General features: G+C 39.5%; 1 protein-coding gene across 1 annotated transcript; it reads right to left on the bottom strand.

Annotated features, from left to right (window-relative positions):
• Positions 1–2,731: 2,731 nt before the first annotated feature.
• On the bottom strand, positions 2,732–14,548 carry LOC124111366 (E3 ubiquitin-protein ligase TRIM71-like). Its single transcript, XM_046471036.2, has 2 exons — positions 14,430–14,548; positions 2,732–7,148 (listed from the first exon to the last, which is right to left on the bottom strand). The coding sequence occupies exon 2, from the start codon at positions 7,107–7,109 to the stop codon at positions 5,148–5,150; it is 1,962 nt and encodes a 653-aa protein (XP_046326992.2). The 5' UTR covers positions 7,110–7,148; positions 14,430–14,548; the 3' UTR covers positions 2,732–5,147.
• Between the last annotated feature and the right edge of the window lie 908 nt (positions 14,549–15,456).

The raw sequence follows: 15,456 nt of genomic DNA, 5'->3' as shown, positions 1-15,456 counted from the left end.
TATGATTCTCTATTAACCAGTAGCATCAGGTCCCAGTTGGGTGTAGCATTGCAACATTTCGAGAATGTTGAGCTTATGACCAAACATCAGTCTCACTCACTCTGTCACCTTTTTTTTTGTCGCTATGGACCCCCTCACATCTGTAATGAATATAAATAAAGTTGTTGTATTTCAGGGTTTATCTTATACGCACACATTATTTTAAGTTATTCAGTCTACTTCTGTTAAACCCATGTACATGTAGATGTGTGAATATTTGTTAAGAAAAGTGTTTACGCGTTATCCGAAAAGGTTTGTTCAATAAACATTAAAAATGAAAATGCGTGTTTTGAAATTTCGTTTACCTGATACCATACAAATATGTTGATATGCCTTCGGTCACGTACTTTTAGCAGTGACCATAAAATAGATTTATAGATCTGCTTTTTTTGACTGAAGAGAGTTTATGCAATTTTGATAATTATTCCGGTCATATAACGTCGGTGGGGTGGAGGTGACAGAGGCTTCACGCATTGTACCCAGGTAATGGTTCGCAAATCAGTGTGTCAATCACCTGGCCCGACACACTTTGAACACCATTACCATATTTTTCTGTCGATCTGTTCACTTAAAGCATCGAACGATATCCAGGGTCAGGAAGTCCAAACGTAACACGTTAACTATGGACTGCCGACCCTCAGTCGGATTCCAACCACGTGATCAAACGTTCATGATCTTTATCGCAAAGAAAAATAGACATTTCTTGAAAAGCGCTCCATGCTATTTTTTTTTTTTCTGTAATATTCCTTATCGGCAGAATGGTTTGTTTTCACTTAATAAGAATCAGCAAACATGTAGCTGTCTACGTTAATTAATCATCGCGATATCTCGTGATTCCGTTTCTCCACAGCACTGTTGTAACTACGTGGTTGGACTTTGGTGTGGAAAACAACGTCGACGCTGGAATGTAGTTATCTCCCCGAGACTAGGGACTTAACTGTCCATATAATTCCAGTTTCCAGTAGCACGATAGTATAAGCCTTGTGGGACAAGCGGCGCTTGGAATGAAGGGGCTTTCAGCAATATTTCAGTAGTATCACGGCGGGGGACACACGTGTTTGGCTTCACGCACTGCCTTCGACGGGACTGGGCCAGACAATCCAGTGACTGACATCATGAGCATCGACCTACACAATAGGGACACGATGACTTGCATCAAGCAATGTGTCCAGTAAGAAGCTTAACAAATCTGAAACTAAAGTTAAACGCCGAGAACAGCAATAGTGTAACTAATCTACCAATACACATTTTTTGTTCCTTGTTTAACGCCGCCCTCGGCAATACTCCAGACATGACGCCGGTCTGTATTTGACTTCATGAGCATCGATTCGAGCAAATTGAATACATGACAATCAATAGTGCAAGCCACAGTCTTACCGCCCGATCCATAAAGTCGCCACTTACAAAAAGCATAGGTTGCCGGGCTCCCATATTCATTCCCAGAATCTCCACGGGTCCGACCACTTTGCATTTGTTTGTTTGTTGTTTATCGCCGCACTCAGCAATATTCCTTCTATATGACGGCTGTCTGTAAATAATCGGTCTGGACCAGACAATCCAGTGTTTGACATATGGGCATCGATCAACGCAATTGGGATCGACATGCATCATCCAAGTCAGCGAGCATGACCACCCGATCCTCGATCTACACAATTGGGATTCGATGACATGCATCAACCACGTCAGCGCGCCTGACCAACCGATCCCGTTAGTCGCCTCTTAAGACAAGCACAGTGGCATGTTACAGCAAGCAAGGGTTGCTGAAGACCTATTCTACCCCGGATCTTCACGGGTCCACTATAGCATGATGTACTGGGGACACATTTTGATCACTGGCAGTTTTGTTGAATGCTACAGATGATATCGGTTGGTATATTTAGAACGAGATTGTTTGAAAACAAATGCGGTGTGTTTGTTGTTTAACGCCGCACCCAGCAATATTCCAGTTATGTGACGGTGCCTGTAAACAATCGAGTCTGGACCAAACAATCCAGTGCGCATCGATCCACGCCGTCGACCTGACCATCTGATCCTTAAGTCGCCTCTTACGACAAGAATTGTTTGGTGGGGACCTATTCTAACCCGAAATACAAACCGTGTGTAGGAATTGGTTGACGCCAAAACCATTCAACCCTCATTCGCATGGCGAACTGAACCCGGGAACTGTTGCGCCCCAAAGAGCCGAGGACATTGGACTTGGAGGTACAAATAATAATAAAATAAACTACATAATGCTATTGTATAAATTCTCAGAATAACCGCATTGTTGTAACATAACGAATATTGAATTTTAACTTTTATTCATACCTTCTTACCTTCAGACTTCTTACATGTCCGTGTAAAGACATCACATATCATATACATCCAATAACATGTAAATACATCAAATACCATGTAAATAAACCATATATATTACTACAAAAATCGTTCTTATCATTATTAAAAATAGAGGTGCCGTTTTCGCCAAATGCGGTGCCGTTTTCGCCAGAGAAATCGTTAACGTTTTGCTGAGGTGCCGTTTTAGCCTGCACCCCTACAGGTGATAACGGCTGGTACACAGAGTTACTGTGTCTGAAGACAAGTGGATGGATAGACTTGGAGGGGATTCAGTACGTCCATTGAATATACGTCATATATCCGAATAGGTCAATAGTTGCAAAACTGGGTTGAAAATAAACAAAACACACACTTATTTGGTAAATAACACGTTTAATGAACAAACAATTAAAGTTGAAATAGCTGTACATAAACATAGTTCTGAAACTCCTCAAGTATGACAACCAATACACAAATCATACTTCATCACACCTAATGTCTGTACATTACAAAGAATTTGGTTTGTTCATGTTGTACTGAATTTACAAGAGAAAGGGAGGATTAACTCCAGAAAAAATGATTATGGCATAAATTTTTAAACGCAATCTTGAAAAGTTCACTGGATTCTTTTGTAAATGGCCTAATTGCAAGCTCTAAATTCTTTTATTAAACCCACTACCAGAAAGCAGGCCGGTTCGGTGCCACTTGTAAGTTGTTTTTCTTCACAATAATTCACTATATACCTTAACAAGTTCCTTTGTCAAGTGGTATACAGCACAAGCAGATAATAATGGTAACGGCTCTCAGACAACCCTACTAATCTTTTAGTAGAAAATTCTATAAAGCAATACAATTACAGCACTGTGTTACTATGGGTATAAAGGTTCATGAAAAATATAGTAAAAAAATAAATGGATATATGATCCAGAAATGAACACAACATCCTATCTGGATTTTGAGCCATGCTTTGGTAGTGAAAGCAACCTGTCCAACTAGTTGCCAAGAGTTTGATACAAATGTAGTTATGAGTTATGCTCCAGAAATGAAATTAATGCTTCACATATTTGTGTCTAAGTCCGGATTTTTGTCAAGGAAACACAAAAATATCATTTTAAGATATATCAAAAGGCACCAGTTCAGCAAGTGACTGATTTCAAAATATCATAATACAATATTAAACAGTTGCCGAGTGATGCTCTGGAAATGAAATGAGATGGACAGATGAATTGACAGCACTCATTCCTATACCCCCCTCTCACTTGGTGGCGGGGAATAATAAGTGGCTATTGAATATGTCCTGTCTTTACAATTTGTGATGTCACTGCTAAAAAAAATCATTTGGGTTCGGAACAATGGAAATGTGTGTGGCTTCTGATCATCCTAACACTGACCAATGACTAGTAATTGATTATTTACAAACATATCTCGATTTAGGGAGCTTAATTTAACTTGCACAAGGTGAAAAAAGCTAGTTGTACCAGAAAAAACAAGGTGGCACCCAGGTCCCATAAATTTATTAAAGCTGAAACACAGATACATAAACTAGAAAGTCTCATATCACAAGGACTAATGATGTAGTTTGGTAAATAAAGCGTGAACAACAAAGGGTGAACAAGTAAGGGTGAGTCAAACAAAAACAAAATAATTTCGTTCACATGCACAAAGACATAAATGTTAGGTTGCATTTTTTAATAATAGTTTGAGCCCTGACCATGATCAGATAACATGATTTACATGTTACAAGTTTACAATCAATAATCTGGGAACAACCCCCTCAGCCGTTTTAGTCACTTTAACATAACATTTGTTCAGACTATACACACTGCTTTGGCAGGTTATTAGATTTGAGGTCTAAGAGCTGGTCATACATAAATAAAATCAAAACAATAAACATTTGACAAGGATTCAGGTGACATGATCTGACCTGTCTGTATCAAAAACGATTTTGTAAAATAATTTCACAATCCAACAATATTTGCATAAGTGGAACTACAAACAGTGTCAGGACACGAGTGACTTCGAGGACCCAGGTTTTCAGCCCAAAGTAACATTGCAGCAACATATGCTTTGCAAACAACATTGATGTAAGAAAGATGTGTGTGTTGTTTTACGTTTCTGTCAGCAATATTCCAGCTCAAAGCAGCCCGTACATAATCAACTGTCAGACAAACAGTTACCATGGTTACCTGTAATTACCATATGAGCAAAGTACCATGCTCTGCAACTGATGCCACTGAGCCTGACCATAGGATCCATTTAGTCGCCTCTTACAAGTCTAGGTTACAAGGAACCTATTCTCACCCAAAATACCCAAGGTAGTGAGAAACGAAACACTCCAAACTCAAAACTGTGTCCAAAGGTCACCAATATTCAGGGATACTCCTAAGTTTACGAAACTGGATAGTAAGCCTTATTAAAAAGTATGCATTTAATTTCAACATTCGCAGGATAACCATTCTAGAAATACTTCTCACATCCTGAACAGTAATGTATCTGGTGGATCAGGATGGCATGTTTTTAACTAATACTGAGGAAGAATCAATATGCTACTGAGGTACACTGACATTCAGACCACCAAGATGAGCAAGTTGGGTTTACCACTACTTTCAACTGTTTATCAATAAACCAAGAAACATAAAAAAATGGCCTTAATACATTTTGAGTTTCCGCCAGTCTCAGACAAGAGGGCCATAGAGAACCATGCAAAATGAATATAAGCATTCATAAAACCAGAATAACTGGTTGTCAAAGTAACACATTTTCAGGGAATTTGAGTTGTGAATAAACAGTGGTCATGGGTTAGCCCGTTTGATCACCTTGACCATACCGCCACTACTACCCACGATGAGGTTACACTCTGGTGTGGATGCAAGAGACTTGGGTATGAATCCTTGGTCAAACATGAGAGTGTGGTCATCCATCAGTTTCCCCTTCCAGCTGAGCTGAATGACAGCCTGACTGGACGTGTCGGCCACCAAGATGTTGCCTAGTTTGTCCACACAGACTCCGTGAGGGCAGAACTGTTCTTCATCATGGTGCAGACCTTCACCACTGTAGATCTTGGTGATGTGGTAACTGCATCCCTGCTTGGACAGAAATACAACCCTGTGAGCATTGGGGTCTGTTACTATTACCATGGACCGATTGCCTTTGCTCCATAAGGCGACATCTGCCGGTTTCTTGAACACGGTTCCCTTCTCGTCGTTGAACACCCACGATACATGGCCTCCATCTCTCTGAATGTTGATGATACCAGCCTTTGATGCTTTGGATGAGCCAATGGCGACAATGGTTTCCTCTGTTGTAGTGATTGCTGAAGGAGCTATCGGGAGATCCTCAGCCAGTGGCAACAGATGCATATGATATAGATCTACCATCAGTATCTGGATGAGCTTCTTTGACCCTGAGGCAAGAAACACTGATCCTGATTCACTGACAGTAACCGAGCTCACTTCAAAGTTAATACTGAGTGTATTTATCATAGAACCAGTGGTGCTCACAATATCTAACTCACTCAAACAAGGATCATAACATACTATTATTCCTGTTTTAGATGAAGCAAGAGATCTTGCTTTCAAATTCCCTTTTGGTACTCTAAATGTGGCTAAAAGTTTAGTTCCTCTTGGCACAAGACCTCTGTCAGATTCAGCAACATAAGTGTTGAGCCTGCCTAGCACTGCATCGATCTGTGTGACTCGTGATCTATCAGATCTGGATGTTTCATAAGCAAAGTCAGAACTAACCTCAAGTGGGCCAGGAAGATCTTTCTTCAGGCTATCAAGTCTTTTCTTTAGTTCTCTGCGATTATCCTGCATCTCCTGGTAGGAACCCTTCTCCAGAGTATTTGTAATTTTGTTCTTCACTTCATCCAGCTGCTTGAGACCCATGTCAATTGTTTCAAGATGTGTGGAGATGGTTTCAAAACTGGACATTGCTCTCCTCTGCAGTTTGCCCTCCAAACACTTGGAACGGACAGTGACTATCTTCAGGACAGTCTCCCAGTCATTACTGATCTGTTCCATCACTTCGTCTACCTTCCCCTGGCATCTCACCTCCATCTTCACACCTTTATCCTTCAAATCCTCCAGACTATGACACATTCTCTGAGCCTCAAAGTTGCATTCACGAAGATCTTTCTTGATTGTGTTGATTCTGTCCTCCAGATCCTCTGACCTATGTCCTTCATGGGCAGTCAGCTTGCAAGACATACATATAGGGACATTGCAACGGAGACAGAAGTAGACGAGGATCTCTCCCCTGGCATGATGCTTCGGGCACAGCAGGTACTCACCAGCTTCTGCAGCAGCTGATTCTTCTTGGATGAGAACCACGTGATGGTTCCTGTGAGACTTTGGCTTCTTATGACTCTTCTTACAGCCATTGCAGAGATTCTTGCGACACGTCCTGCATTCAAATTTAGCTACACCATTCTTGCAGATGTTACATACACTCTGTGACTTTGGGATGATATTCTTTTTAGTTTCAGATGAGTTGGTTTTACCCATTTCCCTGATATTGGTGATGTAGAAATTAGTCTGAAATCCTTGGACACCTTTTCCTGGTATCTTGACACTTTGCCTACACTGTGGGCAGGGGAAATGTCCATTGGTGGTTGTCCTGCCAGCATGCTGCTCCAGGCATTCCACACAGAAGGTGTGAAAACAAGGCAGCAGCTTAGGGTCAATGTACTCCTCCAGACAGATGCTGCAGATGACGGCCTGGTCACGGCTGTCGGTGTCGCCTCCTGCTGCCATCTTCTCTCAAAGAGCCACTACTGAAGGACACACCTGATCCTGAAAGTGACAGAATAAATACATCAAATACTGTAACATATTTCTATCTTAGCAAAAAATAAAAACTGCCACTGAACACAAATATACAGTACGCCCATTTGGGAATAGATGCCATTATGCTCAGAAAATACAGGATGTTAAAAATATGCACAACATCATAACAGAACAATTTCATTCTTTTTACATTCTGAACTCAATTACCCTCTTTTTCGAGATCATCAGCTAGGCTTGTTTGAATGCTTTGTTCACTCATTACGAGAATTTAGAAGCCTGGATGCTGATTGTCTGAAGAGAAAGTTCACCTGATGCAACCCATGGAGATCTCCTCAAATCTTCATGCAGAGAGGTGTCAGAGTTAAACATCTGATCTTAATATTTAGGACTCATTTCATTGGTTGAACAAATGATTTTATGAGAGCTTCAATTTATATATTTATTTATATATATGATCCACTGACATCACCATGCTTCTGCCTCCAGCCCACTCAGCCTCCTGAGTAAACTATGCTCTGACTTGAGTTTACCACAGGACACAAATGGAATTGCTAAAGATTTCCCTGCTTACAGCCCCACAGTTTCTGGCAATTTCAATGCAGATACAGGGTTCTAAATACCCCACGACAGTGCTTATTATATGAAACTCATGACAAAGGTACCTTTAAAAAACTATATTAGACAAATGCAAAAAAATTAATACCATATGAACACAATTCATGAATAGTGTGATTCACTAAACAGACATGAGTATTCAGAAGTTGAAAAAGAAAATCAATCCCAATGAAAAGGGAGTAGTACACCATATGGACATTTCCCACACAGACAATACCCCACATGCCAATACCCTGGACGGACATTACCCTACGACTTATATTAAATTGGATATAATCTGACATGTATACTATTATATTTTATATTTACAATATGTAAGAGGGATGGGCACTATGATTCATACCCGCTCCCTCTCCTCCTATCTGATGTACCCAATACTGGAACAAAAACTATAAAAAACACACAATTGAAACAAAACTAATCATGCTAATGCATATATTACAACTGTTAGATAAATGATTGCATATCAGCCGATTACAAAATTTATTTACTAGGGCTGTTACGATTCACTCGCGTATTCGGTGAATCGAACCGTATCCATTCATGAATTGAATTCGTTATTCGTTGCCATTAGAATCGAATATTTATGAATATGCAAGTATGTGCATTTACATACCCTGTACCTAAAAATATCCATAAGAACATATTATATGCATAGATTTCTTCAAAGACAACACTCTTATAATATTTGATTTAACAGTATTGGGGTCACTGGTCTTGTTATTGTACTCTTGAATTAATATTTATGTTCGTTACCCTATATTCGTGATACGAATCGTATCCACCTCATAGTGTATTTGTTGCAGCCCTATTATTAACCAACAGTTACATTCAGTTAAACATTTGTATACTACTATTCAATTGGTTTTAAATGATTAATAGGAACTGTTACAAAACAGATTTTCAAGTTAAAATACCAAAAATGTAAAGAAACGTGGGTAAAAATAATTTGAATACCCACTTAAATTTGTGAATACCACCCAAAAATCAAACCCATGGGTAAAATAATAAAATCTAGAGCTCTGAAAAAGCCCAAATACTTAAGTCATTTTAAATTACTTTTCCATTGATTCTTTCCAAATGTTGTTATGCTCTATTTCATCACCCAGTTTTGGAACCTGATAGGATTAAAAGAAAACAAAAGTCAATAAATAATTTGGCTTCCCTGTCTTTTGTGATTTTTTGAACTTCTTAAAAAATTTCAGTCAATCGGATGGAATAATAATTCTAAAATGACTGAAATATTTTGGAATTTTGTCAGTTGCCATTTGAAGTGAATATTTCAGTCATTTTTACTGATTGACTGATTTTACTCATTGAATGTAACATAAATTATACACAACAATTGCTGGGGGGCACAGGTGGCATCCCTTGGGCATGCCAGAAACCTATGATCCTGGGTTTGAATCCTGGTTAGCCCCAGATATGTATCTAGGTTTGTCGGCACCATACAAAAATGGTAAATATCTCAGATATTCATCACTTTGGGCTTTCTTCTCACATTTAGCTGACACATCGTGATAGCACTGGAATACTGTTAGAAGCTGTGTTAAACTCCACTAACATATGATAGGGCACACTCCATGCATGGTGATAATGGATACCAGTAGCAAAGTCAGGAATATTTTATATCCATTAAACATGTTAACAATATGTTAAAGCAGGAAGCTTGATCATATTCATAGGAACACATAACTTTTGTTTGTGGCTTAAGGCAGCACATCAAAATATTCCAGGTACATGACAGCGTTCTGTAAATAATTGGAGTCTGGGCCAGACAATCCAGTGATTGATATCACAGGTAACATCAGATGAACTGTCTGGTCATCATCCAGTCAGTATCAAGGCTGTGTGTGCAAACGACCAACACAACAGGCCTACACAAATTTCAATGCTGCACTCACATTCCTAGGTGTCTGGAAGTTTATTTGACATGGATGAAAAGAACAGTAACTCTTCATATTAAAGGAATATAATTCTTCATTGTCTGTTTTGCCCTGAGATTTCAGTGATGCCAACATACAAGGTTGGTACTACAAAATGTACACTTTACACCTTGTAATTAGCAAGCATCTTCCTGAGACAAGGAAGTTAACTGACTTTAAAAGTCCAGTTTCCACCCTTGCTGAACTAGGCTTGAATTCCTGGGCTCGATTGTAGCGCCACCAGTGGCTATTATGATTATGTCCCTTCTATGCCTCTCCTATGGACCAATCAGATGCCACCTCTTGTAACACTTGCATTTGTTTCAAACAAAATGGCGGCGTCCAGTCAAGACGATCTGATCGATAATCAATATCCATATTGTGATAAAACGGGTCTTACATCGCGAAATGCATCAAATCACGTCAGCACCTTGATTACAAACATGAAAAGATTTGGCAAATATCTGTTGACGACGAGTTGGCGGGGCATATGCTTTACAAAACCTGCATTCGACCAAAATTGGCATGACAGATTTCAATTTCGTTGCAAGATTTTGATTGGACGATGCATAGACTCGTTAGTCCAGCCAAAATGTAACTCCATAATACCAGCCTAGGTCGCAAGGGTGGAAACTGGACTTTCATAGTCAGTAAACTCTCTGCCTCTGGAAAATACTACCAAGCTCCTCACACTGATATCCTGTTCGCAGAGCTCACTATAATATCGCTGCAACCAGAGAAAGCTCCCCACTGTAATACGTGGCTACAACCATGTTTGGAGTTAAACTCGCAAATGACTGACCGTTATGTTTACAAACAAGCGATGACTGTCGATACTTTTACCCCTGCTAAACTACTATCTTTGTCAATTTGAATTTCTGTTTCATTAATACTATCATATAATTGGTATAATAAGAATGTGAGGCAGAAGATGGATTATTTCCTATTCGATTCTGAACATGCTGAACCAATCCGATCAAAGAAACAAAAAGGTAAATTCATCTTTGAAATATGGTCAGTCGTAAACCTTTTCAAAATTAACTGAGTTGGCATTCGCAAAGACATAAACAAGAGTGTAAGCGATACTACATTTGGGGTTGGTCAGCAAATTTCAAGATTCTTGTGATGGTCGCACCGACACTGGTGGCAGTGATGTTACTGAGAGTGTAACGAAGGTGTCACGCGCTGGGAAGGAGCTTGTGTAATAACAAGGCAAGGAAAGTAACCCTGAGGTAACTTTTGTACATTTTGTTAAATGTAATAAAATCTTGATTTCCTTCATTAAAAGCCGGGCCTTGAATACAGGACGGGGTCCTAATTAAATGCTGGGGTATCAAATAAACACTGGTTAGTTTTTATGCATGGAATTATCCCCATTATTATCTTTGCGGTAAAACAATAATCTTTGAAATCTAGTGTTGGTGAAGTGTGTGTGACTGCGTGAAGTGTATTTATTTTTAGTGTGTGCGGTGTGTATGAATGGCGTGAAGGCTTGCAGTGCTTGATGAGTGAAGTGTAAATATGTGGACTGTGTTAACTGTGCATGTTAGTGTATGTATGATGAGTGAAGTGTAAATATGTGGACTGTGTTAACTGTGCGTGTTAGTGTATGTATGACGAGTGAAGTGTAAATATGTGGACTGTGTTAACTATGCGTGTTAGTGTATGTATGATGAGTGAAGTGTAAATATGTGGACTGTGTTAACTGTGCGTGTTAGTGTATGTATGATGAGTGAAGTGTAAATATGTGGACTGTGTTAACTGTGCGTGTTAGTGTATGTATGATGAGTGAAGTGTAAATATGTGGACTGTGTTAACTATGCGTGGTAGTGTATGTATGATGTGTGAAGTGTAAATATGTGGACTGTGTTAACTGTGTGTGTTAGTGTATGTATGATGTGTGAAGTGTAAATATGTGGACTGTGTTAACTGTGCGTGTTAGTGTATGTATGACGAGTGAAGTGTAAATATGTGGACTGTGTTAACTGTGCGTGTTAGTGTATGTATGATGAGTGAAGTGTAAATATGTGGACTGTGTTAACTGTGCGTGGTAGTGTATGTATGATGTGTGAAGTGTAAATATGTGGACTGTGTTAACTGTGCATGTTAGTGTATGTATGATGTGTGAAGTGTAAATATGTGGACTGTGTTAACTGTGCGTGTTAGTGTATGTATGATGTGTGAAGTGTAAATATGTGGACTGTGTTAACTGTGCGTGTTAGTGTATGTATGATGTGTGAAGTGTAAATATGTGGACTGTGTTAACTGTGCATGTTAGTGTATGTATGATGTGTGAAGTGTAAATATGTGGACTGTGTTAACTGTGCGTGTTAGTGTATGTATGATGTGTGAAGTGTAAATATGTGGACTGTGTTAACTGTGCGTGTTAGTGTATGTATGATGTGTGAAGTGTAAATATGTGGACTGTGTTAACTGTGCGTGTTAGTGTATGTATGATGAGTGAAGTGTAAATATGTGGACTGTGTTAACTGTGCGTGTTAGTGTATATATGATGTGTGAAGTGTAAATATGTGGACTGTGTTAACTGTGCGTGTTAGTGTATGTATGATGTGTGAAGTGTAAATATGTGGACTGTGTTAACTGTGCGTGTTAGTGTATGTATGATGTGTGAAGTGTAAATATGTGGACTGTGTTAACTGTGCGTGTTAGTGTATGTATGATGTGTGAAGTGCATGTAAGAAATGAGTGAGTGAGTGGGTGAGTATGGTTTTACGCCGCTTTTAGCAATATTCCAGCAATATCATGGCAGGGGACACCAGAAATGGGCTTCACACATTGTACCCATGTTGGGAATTGAACCCGGGTCTTCGGTGTGACGAGCGAATGCTTTAACCACTAGGCTACCCGACCACCCCATGTATGCAATGCATGTGTGAAGTGCATGTTATTGTATGAAATGCATGTGTGAAGTGCATGTATGAAATGCATGTGCGAAGTGCATGTATGAAATGCATGTGCGAAGTGCATGTATGAAAGGCATGTGCGAAGTGCATGTATGAAATGCATGTATAAGGTGCATGTGTGAAGTGCATGTATGAAATGCATGTGTGAAGTGCATGTATGAAATGCATGTGTGAAATGCATGTGTGAAGTGTTTGTATGAAATGCATGTGCGAAGTGCATGTATGAAATGCATGTGTGAAGTGCATGTATGAAATGCATGTTGAAGTGCATGTATGAAATGCATGTGCGAAGAGCATGTATGAAATGCATGTGCGAAGTGCATGTATGAAATGCATGTATAAGGTGCATGTGTGAAGTGCATGTGTGAAGTGCTTGTGTGAAATGCATGTGTGAAGTGCATGTATGAAATGCATGTGTGAAGTGCATGTATGAAATGCATGTGCGAAGTGCATGTATGAAGTGCTTGTGTGAAATGATGTGTGAAGTGCATGTATGAAATGCATGTGTGAAGTGCTTGTGGGAAATGCATGTATGAAGTCCATGTATGAAATGCATGTGTGAAGTGCATGTATGAAATGCATGTGTGAAGTGCATGTATGAAATGCATGTGTGAAGTGCATGTATGAAATGCATGTGTGAAGTGCTTGTGGGAAATGCATGTATGAAATGCATGTGTGAAGTGCATGTATGAAATGCATGTGTGAAGTGCATGTATGAAATGCATGTGTGAAGTGCATGTATGAAGTGCATGTGTGAAGTGCATGTATGAAATGCATGTGTGAAGTGCATGTATGAAATGCATGTGTGAAGTGCATGTGTGAAGTACATGTGTGAAATGCATGTATGAAATGCATGTGTGAAATGCATGTGTGAAATGCATGTGTGAAGTGCATGTATGAAATGCATGTGTGAAGTGCTTGTGGGAAATGCATGTGGGAAGTGTATGTTTGAAATGCATGTATGAAATGCATGTATGAAATGCATGTGTGAAGTGCATGTATGAAATGCATGTGTGAAGTGCATGTATGAAATGCATGTGAGAAATGCATGTGTGAAGTGTATGTATGAAATGCATGTGCGAAGTGCATGTATGAAATGCATGTGTGAGTTGTATGTATGAAATGCATGTATGAAGTGCATGTGTGAAGTGCATGTATGAAGTGCATGTGTGAAGTGCTTGTGTGAAATGCATGTGTGAAGTGCATGTATTAAATGCATGTGTGAAGTGCATGTGTGAAGTACATGTGTGAAATGCATGTATGAAATGCATGTGGGAAATGCATGTGTGAAGTGCATGTATGAAATGCATGTGTGAAGTGCTTGTGAGAAATGCATGTGTGAAGTGTGAAAGGTTTGTGTGTGCAAACATACAACGTAGCTGTATATATTGGTGCATGTAGACACAGGGTGTTTGTATACAACGTAGCTGTATATTGTATATATTGATTTCTGAAGCTAAATCAGTGATTTGTTAACACAATATGCAAAATTCTAAATTTGACTGAGCATTGCTAGTAACTCGCTCAATTCATACACCACTTGCATAAACATGGTCCAGGTTAACATCCATAGAACTGTCAGTGACTGAACGCCATTCGTTATCTCAATACTGAATCACACACTAGGGCACAGTCCATGAAGCAGAAAGTGATACGGCGTAACCACCTCGACTCGAGCGGTGGATCACGTGTGAGAAGAAGTGGGACATTGGCACCACTTACTGAACGTTTGACAGTCCCAATAGTTTCTTTAAATCTGTCACACGTGATTGCAAACAAGTGTATTTTATGGTTTCTGGTTACATATGTCAATTTGTACTTACTTTCGACAAGATTCGTCCAGCTGGAACCTAACACCTTGTTAACTTCGCGCCTTACTTTCGGTTCCGTGGTCAGTTTGATTTTAGAGTGACCTCCCCTTGCCCGTCAAAGTACAAACTCCTGCCAGCGCGTGACACCTTCGTTAAAGTCTTGGTCGAAGTAGCAGGCTCCTCCCAGCGATATCCCGTTCGCGGGGCTCTTTTATATACTATCGCTGCCACCAGTCAAAACTCCCCACTGTGAAAATACTCGGTTACTGTATATTCAGAACACAGCGACAGTGAAACCCCTTTGTTTTACAGGTTCAATACTTTTGACAAAATACGTTTTCTCTCGGAATTTAAATGTACGTAGATACATGGTTTGGGGACCATGGGCCTGTTCCACAAAGCGATCTTAGTGCTAGGATTGTCGTAAGCCTGTGTTAAAGTATGGGAGTTACGATCATCTTAGCGCTAAGACCGCTTTGTGGAACTGACCCCAGGCCATTTCTATGGTTTCCACTGATACCTCTGGCTGTGGAATAGACCAAAATACCCGGATTTGTAAATTTTGTCATGAAAATCTATATGTATCTGTTGTTGAGGATGGAGTGCATTTTATTACTGCATGTCCATTGTATAAACAATAGCGAGACAAATAGTTTTTGCCATCCTTATCGTCCAACCATCCATGTAATGTGGACATATTAAAAAACATATTGACTGGTAACTGCATGCTTTAAAAAGGGGCTTTGGTACACTAGTTAGGTTGTGTGAACAGTTAAAGGGGGATTATTTATTGAAAGCTGTACACCATTCAGGAAACCTGTCTCAACTATGCTAACAGTCAAAGGGAAATAACTGAACTAATGCGTTGCGCCTTGTATATTTTGATTGATGCTCTATACATCCCTATGTAAATACTAAATAGCGATGTTTCATATAATTCATATTCATGCTTATAACATGTACTTGTGGCCGGAGGCCTAAAATACTGCAATAAAGACTTGACTTCCCTTTTTTGGGGCGGCAATTTATGCACAGATAT

The sequence above is a fragment of the Haliotis rufescens genome, unplaced genomic scaffold (assembly GCF_023055435.1).
Source record: "Haliotis rufescens isolate VD_foot unplaced genomic scaffold, xgHalRufe1.0.p SCAF_4, whole genome shotgun sequence".
Classification (NCBI taxonomy): Eukaryota; Metazoa; Mollusca; class Gastropoda; order Lepetellida; family Haliotidae; genus Haliotis; species Haliotis rufescens.
The sequence above is the reverse complement of the archived record's forward strand: the minus strand, read 5'-3'. Positions and strand labels throughout refer to the sequence as shown.

Excerpts from the sequence above, each read along its gene's own strand:
- LOC124111366 (XM_046471036.2), bottom strand. The coding sequence starts at position 7,109 with ATGGCAGCAGGAGGCGACACCGACAGCCGTGACCAGGCCGTCATCTGC.